This window comes from Dipodomys merriami, unplaced genomic scaffold (assembly GCF_024711535.1).
Source record: "Dipodomys merriami isolate MVZ:Mamm:240054 unplaced genomic scaffold, mDipMer1.0.p SCAF_64, whole genome shotgun sequence".
Lineage (NCBI taxonomy): Eukaryota > Metazoa > Chordata > Mammalia > Rodentia > Heteromyidae > Dipodomys > Dipodomys merriami.
In genome coordinates this window covers 1,656,125-1,680,392 of record NW_027206224.1, presented here as the reverse complement: position 1 = coordinate 1,680,392, position 24,268 = coordinate 1,656,125, and the positions used below count along the sequence as shown (strand labels likewise).

At 45.8% G+C, this 24,268-nt stretch overlaps 3 protein-coding genes across 4 annotated transcripts in view; 1 reads left to right on the top strand and 2 right to left on the bottom strand.

Annotated features, from left to right (window-relative positions):
* Positions 1–114: 114 nt before the first annotated feature.
* Nip7 (nucleolar pre-rRNA processing protein NIP7) lies at positions 115–5,337 on the top strand. Its single transcript, XM_070004702.1, has 5 exons — positions 115–208; positions 316–402; positions 490–628; positions 1,398–1,538; positions 3,410–5,337. Exons 1-5 carry the CDS (start codon positions 153–155, stop codon positions 3,527–3,529), a joined length of 543 nt encoding a protein of 180 aa, XP_069860803.1. The 5' UTR covers positions 115–152; the 3' UTR covers positions 3,530–5,337.
* Tmed6 (transmembrane p24 trafficking protein 6) lies at positions 5,062–11,824 on the bottom strand. Its single transcript, XM_070004701.1, has 4 exons — positions 11,422–11,824; positions 9,696–9,822; positions 6,722–6,870; positions 5,062–5,297 (listed from the first exon to the last, which is right to left on the bottom strand). Exons 1-4 carry the CDS (start codon positions 11,632–11,634, stop codon positions 5,067–5,069), a joined length of 720 nt encoding a protein of 239 aa, XP_069860802.1. The 5' UTR covers positions 11,635–11,824; the 3' UTR covers positions 5,062–5,066.
* A 3,366-nt stretch (positions 11,825–15,190) lies between these two features.
* The window catches only part of Terf2 (telomeric repeat binding factor 2), a 32,699-nt gene continuing 23,621 nt past the window's right edge, over positions 15,191–24,268 (bottom strand). The window contains exons 8-10 of one of the 2 annotated variants that reach the window (XM_070004707.1): positions 19,266–19,351; positions 16,737–16,780; positions 15,191–16,346 (exon numbers count right to left, since the gene is read on the bottom strand). In XM_070004707.1, the coding sequence (XP_069860808.1) occupies positions 16,188–16,346; positions 16,737–16,780; positions 19,266–19,351 (289 nt within the window). In that variant the 3' untranslated portion in view covers positions 15,191–16,187. The remainder of the gene's footprint in view (positions 16,347–16,736; positions 16,781–19,265; positions 19,352–24,268) is intronic. The other variant, XM_070004708.1, reaches the window with a different exon arrangement.

Here is a 24,268-nt window from a genome sequence, read left to right as displayed (position 1 = left end):
GCGGTCCTCCCCGCTAGGGGGCAGCCGTATGAGAAACCGACTAGGAAGAGGATAGAGAGGCCGGCTGTAGGGTTGCCAGGGAGCAGCTGGCAGTCGACTTCCGTTTCCGGTTCCTGAGGCACGAGGATCCGGTGGTCCGACCCAGCGGCAAGATGCGGCCTTTGACTGAAGAGGAGACCCGGGTGATGTTCGAGAAGATCGCGAAATAGTAGGATGGCGGGAGGGGGACAAGGCGGCGGGTGTCGGGCGGGCGTGCATGGCTGGGCGCGGGCGAGGCCCCTCGGGCGCAGCCTCCAGTCCCGTCTTTGCCCCCAGCATCGGGGAGAATCTGCAGCTGCTGGTGGACAGGCCCGATGGTACCTACTGCTTCCGGCTGCACAACGACCGAGTGTACTACGTGAGGTGAGCCGGAGCCGGCCGGGCGCGGGGCTGGCCGGGAGCCGGGTCCCTCCGCCTCCCCTCACCCGCGACTTCCTTTGTGCTTTGAAGTGAGAAGATCCTGAAGCTGGCCGCCAACATCTCTGGGGACAAGCTGGTGTCGCTGGGGACCTGCTTTGGAAAATTCACGAAGACCCACAAGTTCCGCCTGCACATTACAGCTCTGGATTTCCTTGCACCCTATGCTAAGGTCTGTGGAGTGACTTCTCTACATCTTGCCACAGGGGATGAGGCCACATCTAGATCAGAACACAGGTGATTGATTGGACAGCGGGCCACGCGGTTCCTGTCACTGCCCGCAGACGGATATGTCTGTAGGGCTTGCAGCATAGATGGGCGTGATTAGAGCGATGGTACTGGAGTGCCCACCCAGCTGCTGGTGTAATTAGCCCAACAGAATCAACACGTGCGGACCCGGTTCAATACCGGAGAGTAATAGATAAGTAGTTGGAATGAGGACAGCATCAGAGTGCAAGAAAAAAAGGCTGCCAGGCATCAATGGCTCACACCTGTAAATCCAAGATATTCTGGAGGCTGAGACCTGAGGATCATGGTTTGAAGCCATTTAGACAGGCAAATCTGTAAGACATCTCCAGTTAACCACCAAAAATCAGCAAGTGAAGCTGTGGCTCAAGTGTGTGGAGCACTGGTGTTGAACAGAAAGGGACAGCATCCAAACCCTAATTTCAAGTCCCAGGACTCACACCAAAAAAAAAAAAAGAAGAAGAAGAGGAAGAAAAAGAGCTGTTAATAAGTCCAGGAAGGTAAATGGCTTGTAGAATTGAGGGAAGAACTTAATGGCAGTGTGTTCAGGGAATGAACACCTTTCTCTTCTCCCTTTCATCCTCCCTCCTTTCATGTCTGTCTCCAGGCACAACATCAGCAGCTGATTTACCTGCAGAGAGATAATTAACCACTAGCATCTTTTTTGTTGTTTGATTTTCATTCTGGTCTTTCAGTATAAAGTGTGGATAAAACCCGGAGCAGAGCAGTCCTTCCTGTATGGAAACCACGTGTTGAAATCTGGTTTGGGTCGAATCACTGAAAATACTTCTCAGTACCAGGGAGTGGTGGTGTACTCCATGGCAGATGTCCCTTTGGTGAGTAGAGTTGGGAACTTCTAGAAAGGACTTCTAGTTTCTGTAACCAAACATGTACCTAAGTCTGCCAATATTTAATATAGAGCATTACCCTGTATGGTTGGAAAAGGGTTAGGTTTTTCATTTCTGTTCCATTATGGCTATTCACTTCTGTACAATGCCAGTTCAACCCATTAAAATGGGATACTTTTTTTTTTTTCTCCAAATTTATAGTACAACTAAATTTTGCAAAAATTGAAATTCTACATATATGATTGTATTAAGAAGACCAGTATTGGGCTGGGAATGTGGCTTAGTGGTAGAGTACTTACCCAGCATGCATAAAGCCCTAGGTTCGATTCCTCAGTACCACATAATCAAATCACAAAGACATTTCACCATCCCACATTTAAACACCAGAATACAGTAAAATTCAGTCATCATCTGGAAAGAAAACATTCTAGAACAATGTAATCATAAACAGCTCTCATAAAGCACTGTTGCTACTATGTATAAAGCCAGTGCACAATATTTGTTCACTCAGGTATGATGTAGTACTGTTGTACATCTGTAATAGTAGAGAATACAATTAAAAGGACATGATTTCAGATTTGTTTCTGATTTCCCAGCAGTAGCCGTACCAGTGCTGGTAGAACCCAGCACTGTAAAGATGGACAGCTGTGGTGGTTCATACCATCCTCACAGGAGGCATAGGTAGAAAAAGGAAATTCTCAGACCAGCCCTGAGCAGAAGTGGGAAACCTTATCTAGGAAAAATAAAGCCAGGTACCAGTGGCTCACCTCTGTAACCCTAGCTACTCAGGAGGCTGAGATCTGAGGATCATAGTTTGAAGCCAGCTCAGGCAAGAAAGTCTGTGAGACTTTTTTTTTTTTTTTTTTTTGGTCGGTCGTGGGACTTGAACTCTGGGCCTGGGCGCTGTCCCTCAGCTCTAAAGCTCAAGGCGAGCGCTCTACCACTTGAGCTACAGCGCCACTTCTGGTTTTCTGGTGGTTTATTGGAGATAGGAGTCTCACGGTCTCTCCTGCCCGGGCTGGCTTTGAACCGCGATCCTCAGATCTCAGCCTCCTGAGTAGCTAGGATTATAGGCGTGAGCCACCAGCGCCCGGCTTCTGTGAGACTCTTATTGCCAATAAATCACACACACACACACACACACACACACACACACACACACACACACACACACACACACACACACACACACACACACACACACACACACACACACACACACACACACACACACACACACACACACACACACACACACACACACACACACACACCCTGAAAATAGGCTGTGGCTCTAGTGGTAGAATACCAGCTTTGAGCAAAAGAAGCTGAGAGACAGCACCCAGGCCCTGAATTCAAGCCCCAGGACTGGCAAGTAAATTAAATATAAAGAAGGGGGTAGGAGCTGGGCCCCAGTGGCTCACACCTGTAATCCTAGCTACTCAGGAGGCTGAGATCTGGGTTCAAAGCCAGCCTGGGCAGGATAGTCTGTGAGACACTTATCTCTAATAAACCACTAGAAAACTGGAAGTGGCACTGAGGCTCAAGTGGTAAAGCACTCACGTTGAGCTGAAGAGTACAGGGACAGTGCCCAAGCCCAGAGTTCAAGTCCCACGACCGATGGGAAAAAAAGAAGGGGGTAGGGTTTAAGTGTAGAGCACCTGAGGAGTGTAAGACTTTGGTCTAAACTCCAGAAATAAGCATGCACTTTCTTAAATAGGATTTCTTTTCATTAGTGGCATGGTTCAAAATACTTTCTTTATAAACATGAGTTAAAACTATGTTATAATTTCCAGCCCACAGCATTGGCTTAGTAAATAAGTGAATTAGTGTTTCTTTCTCTTTTTTTTGAATCTCAGGGTTTTGGGGTAGCAGCCAAGTCTACACAAGACTGCAGGAAAGTAGACCCCATGGCAATTGTGGTATTTCATCAGGCGGACATTGGGGAGTATGTGCGGCATGAAGAGACGTTGACTTAACGTGAAGTCATCCCAAGGACTAAGGCTATGTGGAAGGACCTAGCTTTGTTTCCAGTGTCTGTGCAGATGCCTCCATCTTGTTGGGTTTTATCAACACTGACTTCTGTGGAGACTTCTTACTTTGATCTTCTAGTACCGACAAGTGCAGGCTGGATTCATACTCTACAGAAGGGGCTCAAAAGTGGACAATCAGATATAAAACAAGCCTGAGCTTGACTCAGAAATCCAAAAGTAAAAAGTGGGGTTTCAGATTTTATATTTTTGATGAAATAGAATGTTCTTATTCTATACTTGAATCAAGCCTTCTTGTTCTGAGTAGTAAGTCCTAAATTGTTGAACCAGGACAAGAGGAGTTATTGTTATCTGTGATAGCACTGTTCATTTTCTTTGTTGTGATTAATAGCGTGCAAGAGAAGACATTGCCATATAAAAATAGTAGGCCACTCTACAAATTAAATTTAGCTAAAATAATTTTCCTATATAGTTAGTACTGTATAGAAAGTATATGGAAGAAAAGCTTGGATTAAAACTCCATTTCTGCCTGCCAGCTTAGTGGTCTTAAATCAGTCACTCTTGATGTGTTTATAAAATGTGCAACTTGAGCCAGGTACCAGTGGCTCACACCTGTAATCCTAGCTGCCCTGGAGGCTGAGATCTTAGGATCATGGTTCAAAGCCAGCCTGGGCAGGAAAGTTCACGAGACTCTTACCTCCAATTAACCACCAGAAAACAAGAAGTGGCGCTGTGGCTCAAAGTGGTAGAGCACTAGCCTTGAGCACAAAACCTCAGGGACAGCACCAGGCCCCGAGTTCAAGCCCCACAACCCAACAACAAAAAAGAGATGTACAACTTGACTTTTGTCATCAACACTTAATTTTTTTAATTTTTTTAGAAACAGCAATGGTGATTATAAAGCATCTAGCACAGTGCTGGGCATGTGGTCAGTCTAAAATAAATGCTATTTTTATATTACATATATATATTTCTATTAGTATATTGCCTTGCTTTTTACATGGTGTTTTGTATCTTGGATGGGATAATCCTAGGTTGAAGTGTTTAATCACTGATTTCATACTTCCTGGTAGATTGAACAAAGTACTCAGAGACCCTGAAATGAGATTAGCTCCTGTTGTCCTTTCCCATACTGTCAGATTATTTCTAGGAAACAACCTGTGTTCTATTTTTTAAAAATCTTGAGTGCATATACTAATCTTTAATTCCAAAGATGTATCTATAATTAAACATTTTTCAAAGTAAAAAGGCCCTCTTACCAACTCCTATTTTTCCATAAACAAATTGAGCTTTGTCCCATCTTTGTCAAGTCTTCTTTCTGCCATAGTTTTTTGGTATCTCAGAGAAGCTAAGGACCACTGTATGGTGTTTATCACATACTTTAACCATAGTAACCTCAGCACCTTCAGCTTTTCTACTGGTTTATTGCCATTTTGCCTTTGTTAATGAGCACAATAGATAAAAGCACTAAATTGTTTTACTCCAATAACAAGCTTTGTTACCCCTGAAGAAAAGTCAGCTTAGCTTAGCATCTAGGCTTTGTGTCAGTAGTTGATGACACATTGAAGAGACGCTTCAAGAAATACAGCTGCAGGAGCCCAGAAAGAATGATAACAAGGCTCTGGACTGTGGACCACCTGTTCACATAGGTGTAGTTTGATTGGAGAAGGAAAGAGTCAGCCATTTTCCTCATCCGGGCAAAGTTGTAGAATCGCCATGTGTGAAAAACATTGTTCTGCACCTTCCTTGTACTCTGCTGTGGGGGAGATGATAAAATAAATGTCTTCTTGCCACCACCCTCTCCCTTCTATGCCCTGGTTGTGTGGCACATTAACCTACATTATCTGGAAAGTCAAGGAGTTTACTCGGGATTTTAAGTTTCATAATTCTACTACAATTATTGGTAAATGATACTTATGTTGTAGTGAGAAATAGTTTATAATTTGGGTTTTTTGGTGGGTGACTGGATTCTTTCTCTTTTTCTCTTTTTTTTTTTTTTTTTTTTTGCCAGTCGTTGGACCTGGGCACTGTCTCTCAGCTCTTCAGCTCAAAGCTAGTGCTCTACCACTGGAGCCACAGTGACACTTCCGCCTTTTTCTGCTTATGTGGTGCTGAGGAATTGAACCCAGGGCCTCATGCATGCAAGGCAAGCGCTCTAAACACTTAGCCACACAGCTGGTCTTCCAACATTTTACCCACACCTTTGGCCTAGCATTTTGTTGGTTAGAGATGGAGTCTTATAGTTTGTTTGTTTGTTTTTTTGTTCCTCCCCCTCTCCCCCCAGGTTGGTTTGGGACCATGATCCTCCAGGTCTCAGCCTCCTGAATGGCTTGGACATACCACTTGGGCTATGTCCCCAGCCCTACTTTTTGCTGGTTATTTTGGGGATGGATTCTCACATACTTCTCTCCCATCTGGCCTCAAACTGTGATCCTCTGGATCTCCAGCTCCTGAAGAGCTAGGATCACAGGTGTGAGCCGCCAGTACCCGTCTCCCCTACCCACTTTCTCTTGGTACTGGGAATTGAAATTGGGTCTCAGGCTTGCTAGGCAGGCACTCATCACTCACTTGAGCCACGTGCCTAGCCCCGCACATCACATGAGGCTTCTTTATTCTGGGTTAGCTGCTGGGAATTGCTGCATAACCTTTTAAATATACTATCGGAATGTACACCTTGGGTTGTGCACTTTAGATGATAAGGTATGTAATTGTATCTCAGGTTTATAAAAACTAGCAGTGGGCCAGATTTGGCCTATGAGCGGTAGTTTGCCAACTCCTGGCATAAAACAGGAGGGACTTTTTTTTGGGGGGGTCCAGTCGTGGGGCCTGAACTCGGCCTGGGTGCTGCCCCTCAGCTCTTCAACTCAAGGCTAGCGCTCTACCACTTGAGCCACAGCACCACTTCCGGCTTTTTTCTTTTTGCTTATGTGGTGCTGAGGAATCGAACCCAGGGCCTCAGGCATGCAAGGCAAGCGCTCTACCACTGAGTCACCTTCCCAGCCCCATAAAATGAGGGATTTTAAGAGCTCCTAATCAAAAATGCATTAAAGAGTTTAGATACCCTTGCTTTTTCTTTCTATTCATGATGCTTCACTTGGTGGATATTGTGTCATTTTTCAGCTTTCCTCCTAATTTAATCCACTCCGTGAATGTCCCTCTTAACATAAAGCACTACTTTACCTCAATTGCATCCAGAGTATCGTTGAGTTGCTTCCTTTGATTCTGCTTGTGGTCCATCTCAGGCCCCTCATAAAAGATGCCGAAGTTGAGGTATACTTGTGCAGAACCAAAGTGATTTTGGTCATTTCCGACACAAAGCTGATAGAAACCTGCAGGAATTTCTAGATCATTACTAAGGCATAATCTCTTACCCTTGTGTTATAGCTCCCCTAGACATACCTGACCCCAGGTTTGTTTTATTTATTTGTTTGGAGACAGACCATCACTACAAAGCCCAAGCAGACTTGGTCTTGTCATCTTCCTGCCTCGGTCTCCTGGGTACTGAGATTTTAAGCATGTGCTACCATATATGATTTGTTCCCCAGTTTTGGTTGTTTTAGAGATTTTGTTTGTTTTGCTGGTCTTGGGACTTGAACTCTGGGCCTGGGTGCTGTCCTTAAGCTCTTTTTGTTCAAGACTAGAGCTCTACCACTTGAGCTACAGTTCCACTCTGGCTTTTTCTGTGATTAGTTGGAGAGAATCTCATGGATCTGAGGATCAAGCCAGCAGGGGCAAGAAAGTTCATGAGACTTTTATCTCCAAACAACCACCAGAAAACTGGTAGTGGCGCTATGGCTTAAGTGACAAAAAAAAACAAAAAAAAAAGATAATCTGATAGACTTTCCTGCCTGGGCTGGCTTCAAACCCTGATCCTCATATCTCAGCCACCTGACTAGTTAGGATTACAGGTGTGAACCACCAGTACCTGGCTCTTCCTCAGTTTTAATTCACCCTAAAAAACCAAATGCCAGTGGTCTTGCCTATAATCCTAGCTATTCAGGAGTCTGGGATCTGAGGATGGCAGTTCAAAGCCAGCCAAGGTGAGAAAGTGGTACAGTAAGGGAAAGGGACAGTGTCCAGGCCCCAAGTACAAGCCCCAATATGGGCACCAAAATAAAATAACCACTACAGCTGGGTGCCAGTGGCTCACGCCTGTAATCCTAGCTACTCAGAAGGCTGAGATCTGAGGATCGAGGTTCAAAGCCAGCCCGGGCAGGAAAGACTGAGACTCCTATCTACAATAAACCACTAGAAAACCAGAAGTGGCGCTGTGGCTCAAGTGGTAGAGCGCTTGCCTTGAGCTGAAGAGCTGAGGGACAGTGCCCAGGCCCAGAGTTCAAGCCCCACAACCAACAAAAAAAAAAAAAAAAACAAAAGCTACAACATGCTGTCCCTGCACTCTTCAGCTCAAGACGAGCAAGCCCTCTACCGCTTGAGCCACAACGCCACTTCTGGTTTTCTAGTGGTTTATTGGAAATAAGAGTCTCACAGAGGGCTGGGAAGATGGCTCAGTGGTAGAGTGCTTGCCTTGCATGCATGAGATCCTGAGTTCGATTCCTCAGCACCACATAAGCAGAAAAAGCCAGAAGTCAGAAGTGGCACTGTGGGTCATGTGGTAAAGCACTAGCCTTGAGCTGAAGAGCTGAGGGGCAGAGCCCAGACCCAGAGTTCAGGCCTCATGACTGACCAAAAAAAAAAAAGAGTCACACAGACTTTCCTGCCCAGGCTGGCTTCAAACCCCAATCCTCAGATCTCAGCCTCCTGAGTAGCCAGGATTACAGGTGTGAGCCACCAGTGCCCCAGCAACAGCACTCTTTGATTTAGGATGCTGACTTGACATCCAACTTCTTTTGCTTAGTATTAGTAATAATTACATTTTAATAAGTATAAGTATCTTTTTAAGTCAGGCACGGGTGGCTCACGCCTGTAATCCTAGCTACTTAGGAGGCTGAGATCTGAGAACTGTGGTTCAAAGCCAGCCCGAGCAGGAATTCTTATCTCCAATAAACCACTAGAAAACTGGAAGTGGCACTGAGGCTCAAGTGGTAGAGTGCTCGCCTTGAGCTGAAGAGCGCAGGGGCAGCACCCAGGCCCACAGTTCAAGCCCATGACCGACAAAAAAAAAAAAAAAAAAAAAAGTATCAGTATCTTGTGTTCCATGATGGGCAGGAAACATTAACTACACACACATATGTAACTCCTACAACACTTGTTAAGGGAATTCTACTCAACAGATTGAGTTGAAATTCAAAGTATTTGGAACTCAAGGCATGGCTCAAGTGGTAAAGCTCTGGCCCTGAATAAATAGCCAAGGCTGGACCGTGGTGTGGGGCTTTTTACAGTATTTTGAAGAGGGCTCTAGTGTCCTCATGCCTCCCTGTATGTGGTGTTGGAAGGCTGGGAGTGAATGTGCTTGTAGAATTATAAAGCTATGACAGTTTTTGAAGTTAAAAATGAGTGGAATTGGCTGGGAAGGTGGTCAGTGGTATTGCCTAGCATACATGAAACCCTGGGTTCCATTCCTCAGAACCACATACATACAAAGAAAGCCAGAAGTGGTGCTCTGGCTCAAGTGGTAGAGCGCTAGCCTTGAGCAAATGAAGCTCAGGGACAGTCCCCAGGCCTTGAGTTCAAGCCCCAGGTCTGTCAAAATCTCCCCCCTCCCTCCCACCTTGAGCGCGCGTGCATGCGTGCGTGCGTGCATGCGTGTGTGTGTGTGTGTGTGTGTGTGTGTGTGTGTGTGTGTTCTGGAGCTTGAACTCAGGGCCTGGAAGCTATCCTGAGCACTAGTTCAAGCCCCACGACTGACACACACACACAACACACGTGCCCACTGAAGGACTATCTAGGAAAAGCAATGGCCTGGACTTCTCCAGAACACCTGGCTAGGAAAGAGGACAGTTAGAGCAGGCGTGCTGCCCATGGGATGGCCTCGATCTGGCTGCAGGAAGGTTCTAGCTGGAGAAGTTGGCCTGGGAGTTTGAACGGTCACCTTGAGGCCCTGGCCCCAAACTGCCAGTGGGTGGCCAGCTGATGTCCCAGATATCTCTGATCTCAGGACACGGTTTCAGTGTTGAAGGCTGAATTTTCCCTTTTACTTCACTTGCCTAAGTCACAGAGCCTGCGAATTATAGTAGCCCTTGGGAGAACAGACCTGTCTCTTGGGTAGCGAAGTTAATCTGGCCCCGAACATCCATGGAGGTGCCTATGAGAAACCCCTGCGGGGTGTGTGCCGTCGCAGTAACATGGCGGTTATGTGACATCCCGAGGGTCCGTTGAACCTGCCAATAAATCCCATTCAGGAGGAAGAAAAGGCTCATTACATGGCTAAGAAACCAGCTACATTAGAAGACGGACACGCCATGGTCATTGGCCTCAGTCAGCAGCCCAGCATGAGTATGGATGGTTCCTAACTACTCTGGAGGCTGAGATCTGAGGATCGATGTTCGAAGCCAGCCCAGGCAGGAAAGTCTATGAGACTCTTGTCTCCAATTAAATCACAGAAAAGGCCAGAAGTGGTGCTGTAGCTCAAGTGGTAGAGTGCTAGCCTTGAGCAAAAGGAGCTCAGGGACAATGGCCAAACCTAGAGTTCAAACCTCAGGACCAACAAAATATAAATTAAAAAAGAAAAAATTGCCCAGGATGCCCTTCAGCCGCCCTTCAGTCTCGACCCACACTGCTGATGTGATCATTTGATAGGTACAATTCTACCCGTGGAGTGATTGGTTGGACTGGCTTGGTCGCTGAACTCTGGTGGCATCCCAGATGTGGTGTTTTCTGCTTGACAGCCCTATGCCCATTGCAGACACAACAGAATGCTTGTTTCTAAACTGGAACTTCACAAGCTCTAGCTACAGCACGCTGACTAGTAGCTATTGTTCTAACATTAATTTAGATTAAAAAACCTCTGATGAATTCACTCAAAGTTCTAGTGGAGTGGAACCAGATCGACAGTGGTTCATTACTGTGTCTATAAAAAATTAGAAAGTAAGCCGGGTGCTAGTAGCTCACACCTGTAATCCTAGCTGCTCAGGAGGCTGAGATCTGAGGGTCATGGTTCAAAACCAGTCTGGGCAGGAAAGTCCGTGAAACTCTTAGCTCCAATAAAACACCAGAAAATCAGAAGTGGCACTGTGACCCAAGTAGTAGAGCACTTGCCTTGAGCTGAAGCGCTGAGGGGCAGCACCCAGGCCCAGAGTTCAAGCCCCCACCACAACCGACCAAAAAAAAAAAATTAGAAAGTGCACATGTTTTTAAGATAAAGAACAAAGGAAAGTTGCAGAGGACGCTCGAGGCCCTGAGTTCAAACCTCAGTACTGGCAAAAAAAAAAAAAAAAAAAAAAAAAAGAGCAGCTTAAGTTTAATCAAGCTCACCATTCTTGGGCAGTGTCAAAAGTGAGAAACTGGTGACTCCAACAATTCACCTTCCTGAAAGCTGCAGGATTATCTGCTGCAGGAAGAAACCTTGAGCCAGAGGTTCTCCAGCTGGCCCAAATTAGCCACTAAAACGAGAGCAGATGTTTTGCCCCCAACCTGATTCACTAAAGTCACTGTCTTTGACATCTGGGTCAATCACTAAAGTTCACTTGACCTCATACTATCATCTATGTTGTCTTAACCATTTAAAAAACATATTCTTCCTCCTGTATTCTCACACAGGCACTAAGGGGACAGTTAACAGGAAGAGCACCGTTTGAGGGGCTAAGCATATGCTTTGTCTCCTGATGGTGATAATTCACCCAATCTGTGAGCTGCCTATGACTGGGACCCACACAGTTACCAGGTGGGGACAACCAGCTTGGTTTGGTCTAACACATGACTCATTTTCCAAAGGACGAAAGAAAAGTCTGCAGTATATATAAACAGAGGAAGCCACGTACCTCATAGCTGAAGTAGAAATAGCCGTTTTGGTGGGCAAACTGCCAGAAGCACTCGGAATCTCCTATGGGGATCATGACGGCAAAGTCATGTCTGTCACCTCCACGGAGGAGTGGCTGGTCCCCAGAGCCACTCTGGGGTTCTGTCATTTGGCTTCCAACATAATGAACAAGACTCAGCACCAGCAGCCCAGCTCTGAGGGGCAAAGGGGCCATGCTGAGACCTGTAGAGGCTTCTGCAGGTGAGACCGCAGTCTGCCGGACTAGGTCATTCAGACAAGCGCAGGGCTAATCGTTAACTCCACAGTCACATGCCAGACACTCTCAGGGCTGGACATAAGAGACTGCCTAATAGTCAGGCGCTGCTGGCTCATGTCTGTAATCCTAGCTACTCAGGAGGCTGAGATCTGAGGATCATGGTTTGAAGCCAGCTAGGGTAGTCCAAGTCCATGAGATGCTTATCTTCAATGAACCACCAAAAAGCTGGAAGTGGGGTTGTGACTCAAAGAGGCTGAGCACTAGCCTTGAGCACCAAAGCTCAAGGACAGCGCTGAGTTCAAGGCCCATGACACAAAAAAATAAACTATTGGAGGAATTTTCTATACATTCTTTGAGCTTTTGGGGGGTTCTTGTTTCATGGGGATTATTTGGGTGAGTACATTTATGTACTGACAAAAGTTAGCTGGGGAAATACTATGAGACCTATTGTGCCTATAGAACAGGGGCGCCATAGGACAGGTGCACAACTCACGTCAACGTGCCCAATGCAGCAGCTCAGAGCAAAGCCCAGCAAGAAGAGAAAAAGTGGGTACACTTAAGGCTTTGCTCCACCATTTGAGCCATGTCCCCCAGTCCTTTCGCTTTGTAGTGTCCTGCTTTTCTCCAGGGCTGGTCTCAATACCATGACCTGCCTACTGCCTTGTAAGTAGCGGGCATTAACGGCATGCACCATCACACCCAATGGAGTTTTAATGAGCAGAGTAACAAGACAGTGGTCAGCCTCCTTCAGAGTTCTCCTGCCAACTTCCACATATTTATTTAAAGCTATTCAAAACCTACTTGAAGGGCTGGGAATGTGGCTTAGTGGTAGAGTGCTTGCCTAGCATGTATAAAGCCCTAGATTAAATTCCTTAATACCACATAAACAGAAAAAGCCAGAAATGGTGCAGTGGCTCAAGTGGTAGAGTGCCAGCCTTGAGCAAAAGAAGCTCAGGGGCAGTGCCCAGGCCCTGAGTTCAAGCCCCAGGACTGGCAGAACAAAAACAAATAACAAAAACCAGAAGCCGGGTGCTGGTGGCTCACATTATTTGTTATCCTAGCTATTCAGGAGGCTGAGATCTGAGGATCACGGTTCAAAGCCAGCCCAGGCAGGAAAGTCTGTGATTCTTATCTCCAATAAACCACTAGAAAACCAGAAGTGGCGCTGTAGCTCAAGCAAGTGGTAGAGCGTTCGCCTTGAGCTGAAGAGCTGAGGGATAGCGCCCAAGCCCAGAGTTCAAGCCCCACAACCAGCAAAAAAAAAAAAAAAAAAAAAAACAACCCAAAACCTACTTGAAGGTATTGTTGGCCAGGCACTATGGTTCATGTCTATAATCCTAGCCTTGAGCAAAAAAGCTAAGTGAGAGCAGGAGGCCCTGAATTCAAGTCCCAGCACCCACACAAAACAAAAATCCCCTACTATTGGTCTTTTTTTCTTCTTCTTTTACTCAAGATATCAATACCACTGACGTCATGGTAGGCACCTAGCTAAGAAATTGACATTCTCTTCTCATTCCACAGCAGCACTAAGGGAGGTCCGTGTGGAGGTCCACTGTTAAGTTCTAGTGTTTCCAAGCTGTAAGCCTGAACTGATATTTAAACTTTTTTTTTTGCAGAGCTGAGGATGGAACATAAGGCCTTGCTCTTCCACTGAGCTAAAAATCCTTAACCAGCCCCCCCTTTTTTGGAGATAGCATTTTGTTGTTGTCAGCTGTGGGGCTTGAACTCTGGGCCTGGGCGCTGTCCCGAAGCTCTTTAGCTCAAGGCAAATGCTCTACCACCTGAGCCACAGCACCACTTCCAGATTTCTGGTGATTTATTGGAGATAAGAAGTTTCACAGACTTTCCTGCCCGGCCTGGCTTTGAACCACGATCCTCAGATCTTAGCCTCCTGAGTAGCTAGGATTACAGGCATGAGCCATTGATGCCTGGCTTGGAGATAGCACTTCATTTTGTGTCTCAGGCTAGCTTGGAACTCACGATCCTCCTGCCTCAGCTTCCTAAATGCTGGGATTACAGCATGCACCATCATGCCTAGACTGCAAACATTTTTATTTCACTTTTTTCTTTTTGGCCAGTCCTAAGGCTTGAATTCCATCTGGGCTTGGGCACTGTCCCTGAGCTTCTTTTGCTCAAGGTTAGCACTCTACCACTTGAGCCTCAGCACCACTCTGGCTTTTTCTGTTTATATGGTACTGAGGAATCAAACCCAGGGCTTCATGCATGTTAGGTAAACACTCTACCACTAAGCCACATTCCCATCCCAGTTCACTCTTTAAAAAGCCAAACTGCACTAGTTCATTACATCTGGAACGTTTCCTGAATTCACATTAATTCATCACAGCTAAGTAGAGAATTCCCAGAGGCCAGCGGAAGCCAGATGGCACCCCGGCACACAGGTCTTGGCGGCTCTGGGCAGTCTTGCTGATGAGAAGGCAGGAGAGCTGACCTTTTAGCCAGGACACAGTCACCTCTGGCCTCCCCATTGCTCAGATTGAGCCAAAGCACAGATCTGTGACCGTACATATTCATTAATGCCTTCATAAGGTCCAGTGAGGAAATGTTCATGAAACCCATTCTTTTTTTTTTTTTTTTTTGGGGTCCGGTCATGGTGCTTGAACTCTGGGCCTGGCGCTGTCCCTCAGCTCTTCAGCTCAAGGCTAGCGCTCTACCACTTGAGCCATAGCACCACTTCCGGCTTTTTTTTCTTTTTGCTTATGTGGTGCTGGGGAATCGAACCCAGGGCCTCAGGCATGCAAGGCAAGCACTCTACCACTGAGCCACCTTCCCAGCCCATTCTTATCTCAAGTCTGACAAACACCCACTCACTAGGGAATTCTGCCTCTCTAGATGCATTGTAAGTTCATCCTTCTGCCCTGAGCACATCCTAACAGCAAGACAGGCAAGAAAAGCGGTCACTCATGTGGCCTGTGTGACACAACTGACACAAGCAATTGTACGCATTCCCTCCCTGTGGTTCATCTGGGGTTGGGTGAGAGAAAAGTAGTACCAAACCCTAACACACAGTTGACAGGCAACAAAGCTAGGCAGATGTTCTAACTTGTGACATCTGGAAGAGGGAATGCTTTATAGTCTCTAGGAAAAGTATGTTGCATGAGGAAATGAACAAATAAGCCAAAATGTCTATAACAACTATTTGATCTGGCTTGCAAAGATCAGCACACAGTAGCATGTGTGTGTGCCTGCACTGGGGCCCGAACGCAAGGCCTTGCGTTCTCACTTGGCTTCTTCGCTCAAGGATGGCATTCAACCAGTTGAGCAACACCTCCACTTCCGTTTTTCTGCCGGTTAAATGAGATAAAGAGTCTCTCAGTCTTCCTGGGCTGGCTTTGAAGCTTGATTCTCCCATCTCTGCTTCCAAAGTAGCAAGGGTTACAGGTGTGAGCCACCAGCACCTGGCTTATAGCAGTTTCTTAAAAGAGTTGAGTCAAGTTTGTTCAACAATTTCCTGTTCCATTCAGGAACACAAGCTGTGCTGCAATTAATCAGCTACTTCTATTGGAGAGAAGCAAGACTTTAATGAAGAATGCTACAAGTATTGACAATAATTAGCTCCCATTTTTAAAAAAGATTACAGAAAACACTTTACTGAAATTTTTTGCTAAAAAGACAGTCTTTTGGGATGTCTGACAGCAAGCACGACACAGTACAAAAGGAGAAGGGAATGTTGAATCCCAGTACGAGACACTAACAGCACAATTAGGGAGGGGGCAGAAGCAACCATTTCACAAAGAATGGAATTAGGCATTTATATTCAGCCAGGACTTTTTTTTTAAGCTTTTAAAGTCCAGCATAAGGAAAGAAACTGAGAAAGGAGGGGGCAGGTAGGGGAACTAAGCTTATCTACAATCACCATTTTACCAAAAAAAACCACACTGGTTCAACCAAAACAAGTGGAGGACAAACCCGCCGATGTCGCTCAGCACATATTTAGAGCAAATGCCAAGGCAATCAGGCCTAGGGTTCACGTCACGAGTAGCGAAAGTTTTTAAAAGGAATCTGATTCCATGAGGACTGGTCTGTCATTAACCTGGGCTCATCACAGACAGAGTTCCTTCGCGTCTGCATTACAAGGCCAAAACTCCATATGGAACAAGTTCATTTCAGATAATGCTCACATTGCTGGTTTTCACAGATCATGGCATCCTATGTGGCTCCTCTTGGACTTCATCTTTTCCTAGGAGAAGGCTCTGCAGATTAGTGGGGATTTCAAATGTAAGCAAACCACTAAAGGGAAACACTAGTGATACTCTGGCACAGTACAAGCGGTGTGCCTGTTCTCTGCCAAAGACATGGGGTACGTTTGCCTCTGCCTCTACCTCTGCTCCATGATCTCCAACAGTGATGAGTTGGACGGAGGCCTAATCATATTGGAAGGGGGTTGTCCCCAAATTCTCATTCCAGCTCAGCTTCTAAAACATACAGCAGACTACCAGGGACTATTGTTAGAACCACGCTCCTGCAAATCCTGTGGAAATCATATGCCTGTTTCAGTTCATGCCAAGTTTTTTCATGGTCCGCCAGCGATCCTTAATCATTACAGCTGTTCGGTTAACAAAGGGGTAATTTTTAGAAATGGCAGCCCAGTTTCCTTCTCCGTACTTCTCTACTCCAGCCTTGATCCACTCGCTTTCTTCTACTGTCCACTTCTGCAAAAGAAAACCAAGACATCAAAACCCATCACTAGTCACATCTTCTCCAATACAGTGATGAGGACAACTCAAAAACCTTAGAAGAATCAGAACCCAAAAAAGCAGGCTGTAGGTTTCTGAGTTCAATGTCCTGCCATGTCCTTCTCAACTAACAGTCACTTCTGTGTTCCAATCTCCAAATGCGCAAGTGTTGTTCATGCTCCAGAAAGTGTCAGGTGCTGTCCCCGCCTAGACTTTTCTTCTACAGAACTATTACTTGAGCTTAATTTGAATTCTCTCAAAAGGGATTTTTATTAGATGATGGACAGTCTTTGCCTATGAGAAGAGGGACTTCCTTTACCTCTGTTCTTCCTACAAAACTTGCAGCACAAAAGAGGTCTAGGTTACCTGCTTCCTTGTTATACTGGTTGTACTGTCTTCATCAGGCGCTGCTGGAAAACATTAAGAGTAAATTCATTTTAGAGCTCACCTTCCTCCACCAAAAACCACAAGAAAACAGAGATGGTTCTCAAAGGGAAGACCTGATTCAGAGTTCACAAACACAGAGGGTTGGGGACACAGCTCAGGATAGGGGACATGCCTAGCGTGAATAAGGCCTTAGGTTAATCCTCAGCATTGCAAAACCAAAACAAATTCTGCAGACATTGAGGAGAAAAAGGATATCAATAAGGAATCATTCATTCTGTCCTGTTTATACACACAGTCATTCAGCCCATAGAATTTGTACAAAGCAAGTGCCTTACTAACAGGCTTTCAGTAAATGTTGGTTAAAGATGGATTTCAACCCTTTTAGTGAAGCTTTTATTCTATGATATTACCAAGGGATTCATTGTATTTAAAACCTTGATATAGAGCTGGGGTGTAGCTCAGTAGTAGGGAACTTGCCTAATGTGTGGGGCTGGGTTCAATCCCAGCATTAGAAGAAAGAGTCGGTCATTAATGCCTCATGCCTGTAATAATCCTAGCTACTAAGGAAGCTGAGATTTGAAGATCACAGTCAAAGCTAGTCTGGGAGGAAAGTCTGAGAGACTCATCTCCAATTAACCACCAGAAAACCTGAAGTGGCATAGCTCAAAGTGGTAGAGTGTTATAGCCTTGAGCAAAAAAGCTCAAAAACAACTCCCAGGCCCTGAGTTCAAGTACTACATACAACTAACCCCCCCCCCCCCCAAAGACAACTCTGTGTGTATATCATATAAACATGTATGTGTATAGCTACAGGATGTACAAGTATAAAACATGACATTTCAAGCAACTATAGCCAGTTAAAAAAACTGAGGAGGTAAAGATGTATAAAAGCGTAGCCTGTGGGACGTCTGCCCCAGCAATCACTGCCCTGGTAATGTTTCCCAAATAACAAAGGAAGATGGCTCTAAAAGATGAATGCTTAGACTGCTTTTATGAAATATTTCCTAACAGTAGAAGCAGATTACTGATGCTGTGTTAAGAAATGGGCATTTTCTACAACCTTTTAATCTTTAAAAATTTAAAAAAAAATTTTTTTGGGTCTGGTCCTGGGGTCTGAACTTTGGGCCTGGGTGCTGTCCCTCAGCTCTTCAGCTCAAGGCTAGCACTCTACCACTTGAGCCACAGCACCACTTCCGACTTTTTTCTTTTTTGCTTATGTGGTTCTGAGGAATCGAACCCAGGGCCTCATGCATGCAAGGCAAGAGCTCTACCACTGAGCCACCTTCCCAGACCTAAAAAAAATTTTTTTTTACTATCTGTTGTCTTTTTATTGTTATTCTGTTACTTCTCCCATTTTCCATGTGATCTTGCTCTTTGCAATGAAGGAATGTTTTTAAGGGCAAAACTGTGGGATTGGTAAAGGATTATTGTTGCTATAGAATCCCACAGGAAGTTTATTTAGCAGTTGATATTATTATTAGAAGGTAAAATAGGTGCTGGGAGAGATTCTGATGCAAATGCTACGAGTTTAGTATTAACTAGGGATAAGTAGTATAAGTATATAAGTATATTTAGAGATTGCTGACACTTTTTCACTTGGGCTGGGGGCATAACAATGATTATGCTTGCCTAGCATGCCCAAGACATGGGGTTTGAACTCAGAGCGTGGATGCTATCCCTGACTTTTTATGCTCAAGGCTAATACTCTACAACTTGAACTACAGCTCCACTTCCAGCCTTATAAGGTGGCTAAATGGAGGTAAGTCTCATGGACTTTCTTGCTCTGAACTGCGATTGTTAAGAGTTCATCCACCTGACTAGTTAGCCACCGGCATCTAACTTCCTAGGATTTATTAAGATAAACGAACCTCGGGTTTGGGAAGGTGGCTCAGTGGTAGAGCGCTTGCCTTGCATGCATGAGGCCCTGGGTTTGATTCCTTAGCACCATATAAGCAGAAAAAGCTGGAAGTGGTACTATGGCTCAAGTGGTAGAGCACTAGCCTTGAGCTGAAGAGCTCAGGGACAGCGTCTAGCCCCAGGACCGATAAAACAAAACAAGATAAACGAACCTTGAGGAATTTAAACATGGAGTGGCACTTTCATATTTGTTGCTTAAAAGGTAAAGCACCGATGGTTCATTCCTAGTAATCCTAGCTACTTAGGAGGCTGAGATCTGAGGATTTTGGTTTAAAGCCAGCCTCGGCAGTAAAGTCTATGACACTCTTACATCCAATTAACCACCAAAGTGCCAGAAGTGGAGCTGTGCCAGCATTGAGAGGAAAAAGCTAAAGGATAATCCGGAGTTCAAACCCTAGTACACATATGCACATACGCACACACGCAGCAGGCAGGCACACAGAGGACAGGACGGGAAGCTGACTCCACAGGAATCAAAACGAGGTTGACAGCTGTAACTCTTCTGTAATTAGTTGGCAGGAATAGGGACGGGAGAGGCCATGCAGGTATATTTCATAAGTGTGGGGAGGCCAAGGAGAATCTGCAGTTTACCTTCCACTGCAAACAGTTCGTCCTCTCCCACCCAGCTCTCCTTTTCTTCAACGCCATTAGAGCTGTTCCACTTGCCTCCGGATGCTCTGAGGTGAGATCAAGAAGGACAAGGTGGGAAACTCTCAGTACAGTCACAGCAATTTTTTCAACCTTAGCTCACTCACTCAAGGTTCAACACATACAAATCCCAAATCAGCCATCCTTCCTGGGCTGGCTAGGAAGAGCCATACAAACACTTGCAGGCAACAGGACCATGCCTCAAACCCAGCACCAAGTCCATGCCTCCCCCCTTCAATCTGCTCATTTCCTTCTTCTTGGTTAGGACCTCAAGCTTGCTACGTAGGCACTCCACTGCTGAGCCACATCCTAGCCTTGATTTTTTTTTTTTTGGGGGGGGCAGTCTTGAAGTTTGAACTCTGGGCCTGGGCACTGTCCCTGAGCATCTTTTGCTCAAGGCTAGCACTCTTCCACTTGAGCCACAGTGCCACTTCTAGCTTTTTTGAATAATTTATTGGAGACAAAAGTTTCAGTTTCCTGCCTGGGCAGGCTTTAAACCTCAATCCTCAGATCTCAGCCTCCTTGGTAGCTGTAGCTAGGATTACAGCCATGAGCCACCGGTGCCTGGCTTTGTTTTTTTTTGAGACAGGGTCTCACTAAGAAGCCCAAGATAGCCCCAAACTCACAATCCTGTTTCTGCTTCCTAAATGCTGGGATTATAGGCATTCATGACATATTGGACAGTTTTGACTCTATTAACGATCTGTGCAATGTATCCTAGAATGGGCCAACGTTCCGCTGTTCTTCACTTCCCTCATTGTTCCTATAGTTCAAACTTCCTCCCCTGAGAGCCAACTTAAAATAACATCTCTCCTCCATTGCACGATGGCTTCTTTCTGCCTAGCCAATGGAACCTAAATGCTGGTATGGTCTGCTGGCCCCATTTCCTAAAGGGGCCTCCCAAACCCAAGCCACAGCCCGCTTCAACAGCAGAGCTGCGCTGCCTGGTTCCTTCAATACAAGCTCCGCAGTTTCCTGCCTTGGCCATATCCTTCTCTTTCCACCTGGAAGTCCTTCTCTGCTGTCGTTCAAAGACACATTTTCTCAAAGACATCTCCTTGCATTCCTGACTCAAGTCCTCTGTCCCACTACACACTGATTTTGCTCTGTAAGCAGTCACTACACAGTGTGCCACTAAACTTAAAGGCAGGAAATGCACCACTTGTCTACTATAAAGACCTAGCATGTAACACATACTCCAACATGAGCTGGAGATATGCTTCCTAAACTACACTGGGATTAAAGCGATACAACAAAAAGGGTTGGGCACTGGTGGCTGACGCCTGTAATCCCAGCTTCTCAGGAGGCTAAGATCTCAGAATTAAAATGTTGAGACTCTTATGTCCAATCAGCCAGCAAAAAGCTAGAAACAGGTGTGGCTCAAGTGGTAGAGCATCAGCCCAACAAGCAAAGCCCAACAAGGCTGAGAGGCCCTGAGCTGAAACCTCCCCCCCCCCACAGCTGCACAAAAGAATTATACCCAACAGAATATTGAAACAAAAATCCTTCCCTTAAAATGCAGATTCTTCCTCCAAAAAAATCCCTCCCCCAGTTGACAAATACTCCAAATCCAAAACTAAATGGAAGTACAAAATACATTTACATTCTGCCTTTTTAGTCAATCTTAACTAATTACCTGATTAGTAATGAACTGCCCTGGGGATAGGTCACAGAACTACAACAAACATATGTGCAGTAAGTCTTGAAAAATTAAAACATGTCAGAGGGGCTGGGAAGGTGGCTCAAGTGGTAGAGCGCTTGCCTTGCATGCTTGAGGCCCTGGGTTCAATTCCTCAGCACCACATAAGCAGGAAAAAAAAAAGCCAGAAGTGGCGCTGTGGCTCAAGTGGTAGAGTGCTACCCTTAAGCTGAAGAGCTGAGGAACAGCACCCACGCCCAGAGTTCAGGCCCTATGACTGGACCCACCCCCCCAAAAAAATGTCAGAATGACCTGTAAACGTTGACAAAAACAGGTGTGGCTCAGCAGTAGAGTACCTAACAGGACCCACCCCCCCAAAAAAATGTCAGAATGACCTGTAAACGTGGACAAAAACAGGTGTGGCTCAGCAGTAGAGTACCTAACAGGCACAAGGCCATGAGTTCAAACCCTGTACTGACAAAAAGATTTAGGAAAAAAGTTGACAAAATGACAAATGGTATTTCTTGCTGTCAGGGTAATATTTAGCATGTGAGTAATAAAAATTCACTGGCTTGAAAAAAATCCCTTGAGTTCCCTAAGTTTTCTAAGGAATTATCTATACCAGTGTCTGAGCTCTTGAATTCATGGCTTGGGTACTGTCCTTGAATTTTTGTGCTCAAGACTAGTGCTCTACTACTTGAGCCCATTTCCCCTTTTGGCATTTTTAGTGCTTAATTGGAGACGAGTCTCACAGGCTTCCCTGACACTTCCTGAGTAGCCAGGATTCAAGTATGAGCCATCGATGAGCCTCCAGAAGGTTGGGGATGACTTGCTTGAGACAAAGTGAAGAACACTTGCATGCGGTCTTCCTTCTAAGGAGTCACGTTGCTAATTACTGTTGGCAAGCAGAAGGTAGAGGGGTCACAGTTTAAGAATTCTATCTCCTTACTCAGTGCTGGCATAAAAACATTTGAACTCTGCTTTTCTTGCTGCTGCTCACTGCCCCTGTGGGGGAAGGAGCGGAGCTCAGAGTCCTCCTTCCTGGAAGATGGCTCTTCCAGAGTCCTTGTGCTTCCTGGCGGAATTACAACTTAGTGAGCACCAGCCTAGCAGAGGCCAGCAAATTAGTCTGTGGCTGATATCTGAGGCTTTAATTGAGAATGTTTCTTACATTTTAAAGTGTTAAGGAAAAAAGTTAAACCAGAATATGGGACGGAGAACTCATGTGTTAGTCCTCTGCTAGCTTTACAGATGGTTTGCATGTTGTGCTTTAAAATGCAATAAGGTAAAATGCAAGACCCAAGAATATCATTTTACTTGGTTAGCAAGTACCAAGTAAGAAGTTGCTGTGTGTCAATTGCTGTGCAGGAAAAGTCTAGGACTGTTCCTCCAGGCGATCTCCTGGGAGACCCTTCCTTCCCCTTCAGAAGGACACCTCACACAAACTTCCTGTGGAACAGGCACTCTGAAAACCTGCACCTGTCTCTAGCTCCCTGCCTTTCCTCCGTGGTAGCCCATGGGCCTTTGGAATTATATGGGGCATACTTTTTTTTTTGTCAGTCATGGGGCCTGACACTGTCAGTCTGGGCCTGGACACTGTCCCTCAGCTCTTCAGCTCAAGGCTAGCGCTCGTACCACTTGAGCCACAGCAGCACTTCTGGCTTTTTTGCTTATGTGGTGCTGAGGAATCGAACCCAGGGCCTCATGCATGCAAGGCAAGCGCTCTACCACTGAGCCACCTTCCCATCTACTCCCCCCCACCCCTTTTTTTTTAAAGCAGGTTACAGAGCATTCTCCTGCCTCTTCAAATTCAGTGGTCAGGAGCCTGGAAATGCATACTTGTGATTACAACTCAAGTAGGTGGAGGCACCCTGCCTGACTGACTTCAATGAACTCAACATCTGGCCCATCTACCCATCCAGAATGTTGCTTCCTTCTCTCCCACCCTGGATTTGCCCACCATAGTACATGGGATATTTTGCAGCACTCCAGGATGACCACATAGTTCCCATTCCCCAGAACCCTTTGCGCCTAATCTGTAATTTCCTACTCATCTTCCAAAGCTAGCTCATATGCTCCTACAGCTCTCCTCAAGCTGTCCCAGGGCACCTCTTACTTCCCTTACGGCAGAGAACACAAGACGACTTTCCTGTAAGAACTTGACAGTATTTTCAGTTTTGCAAGCCTTACTGTCTTGTTATGGCTAGTTGACTCATGATCACAGACACTGAAAGCACCCATGAGAAATCCGTAATTAATGGATGTAGCTGTGTTCTACTTACAACCAGGCACCAGTGGCTCATGCTTGTAACCCTAAGTACTCAGGAAGCTGAGATCTGAAGATCACAGTTCAAAGCTCACCTGAGTAGGAAAGCCTGTAGGACATTCATCTCCAATTAAGCACCAAAAAAGATAGAAGTACAGCTGTGGCATGGTACAGTGTCAGCCTTGAGCAAAAAAACTCAAGATATCGGGTGCTAGTGGCTCATGCCTGTCATCCTAGCTACTCAGGAAGCTGAGATCTGAGGATGGCAGTTCAAAGCCTGCCTAGGCAGGAAAGGAATGTCTGAGACCCTTATCTCCAATTCACCAACAGAAAACCAGAAGTAGAGCTGTAGCACAAAGTGGTAGTGCACTAGCCTTGAGCAGAAAGCTCAAGGACAGAGCCCAAGCCAAGTTCAAGCCCCACTACTAAAAGTAAAAAAAGCCCAGGGACAAAGCCTGGATCCTAAGTTCAAATCCCAGGACCAACACACACACACACACACACACACACACACACACACACACACGCACACGCACACGCACACGCACACGCACACGCACACGCACACGCGCACACACGCACACGCACACACTCCACACAAAAAACAAAACAAAAAATAACTTTGGGGCTGGGGATGTGGCTTAGTGGTAGAGTGCTTGCCTAGCACGCATGAAGCCTCAGCACCGCATAAAGAGAAAAAAAACCAGAAGTGGCACTGTGGCTCAAGTGGTAGAGTGCTAGACTTGAGCAAAAAAGTAGCTCAGGGCCCTGAGCTCAAGCCCCAGGACTGGGCAAAAACAAAAAAAAAAACAAAACAACAACAACAAAAAACCAACGTTTGCAAAGGCCTCAGTGAATCTGGCTCAAAGGCCAGTTTGCCAACCCCTACTTTAAAGAGCCTCTAGTACACGTCATGCTTTTGTCATGCCATATGTGACAAGTGGGTACATCCACCAACCCCACAAATACTCCCATTAACAAAACCACTAAACCCTGCATTTTCCCCAGCCTTGCCTGCTTGTGGGGGCAAAGCTCCATGCA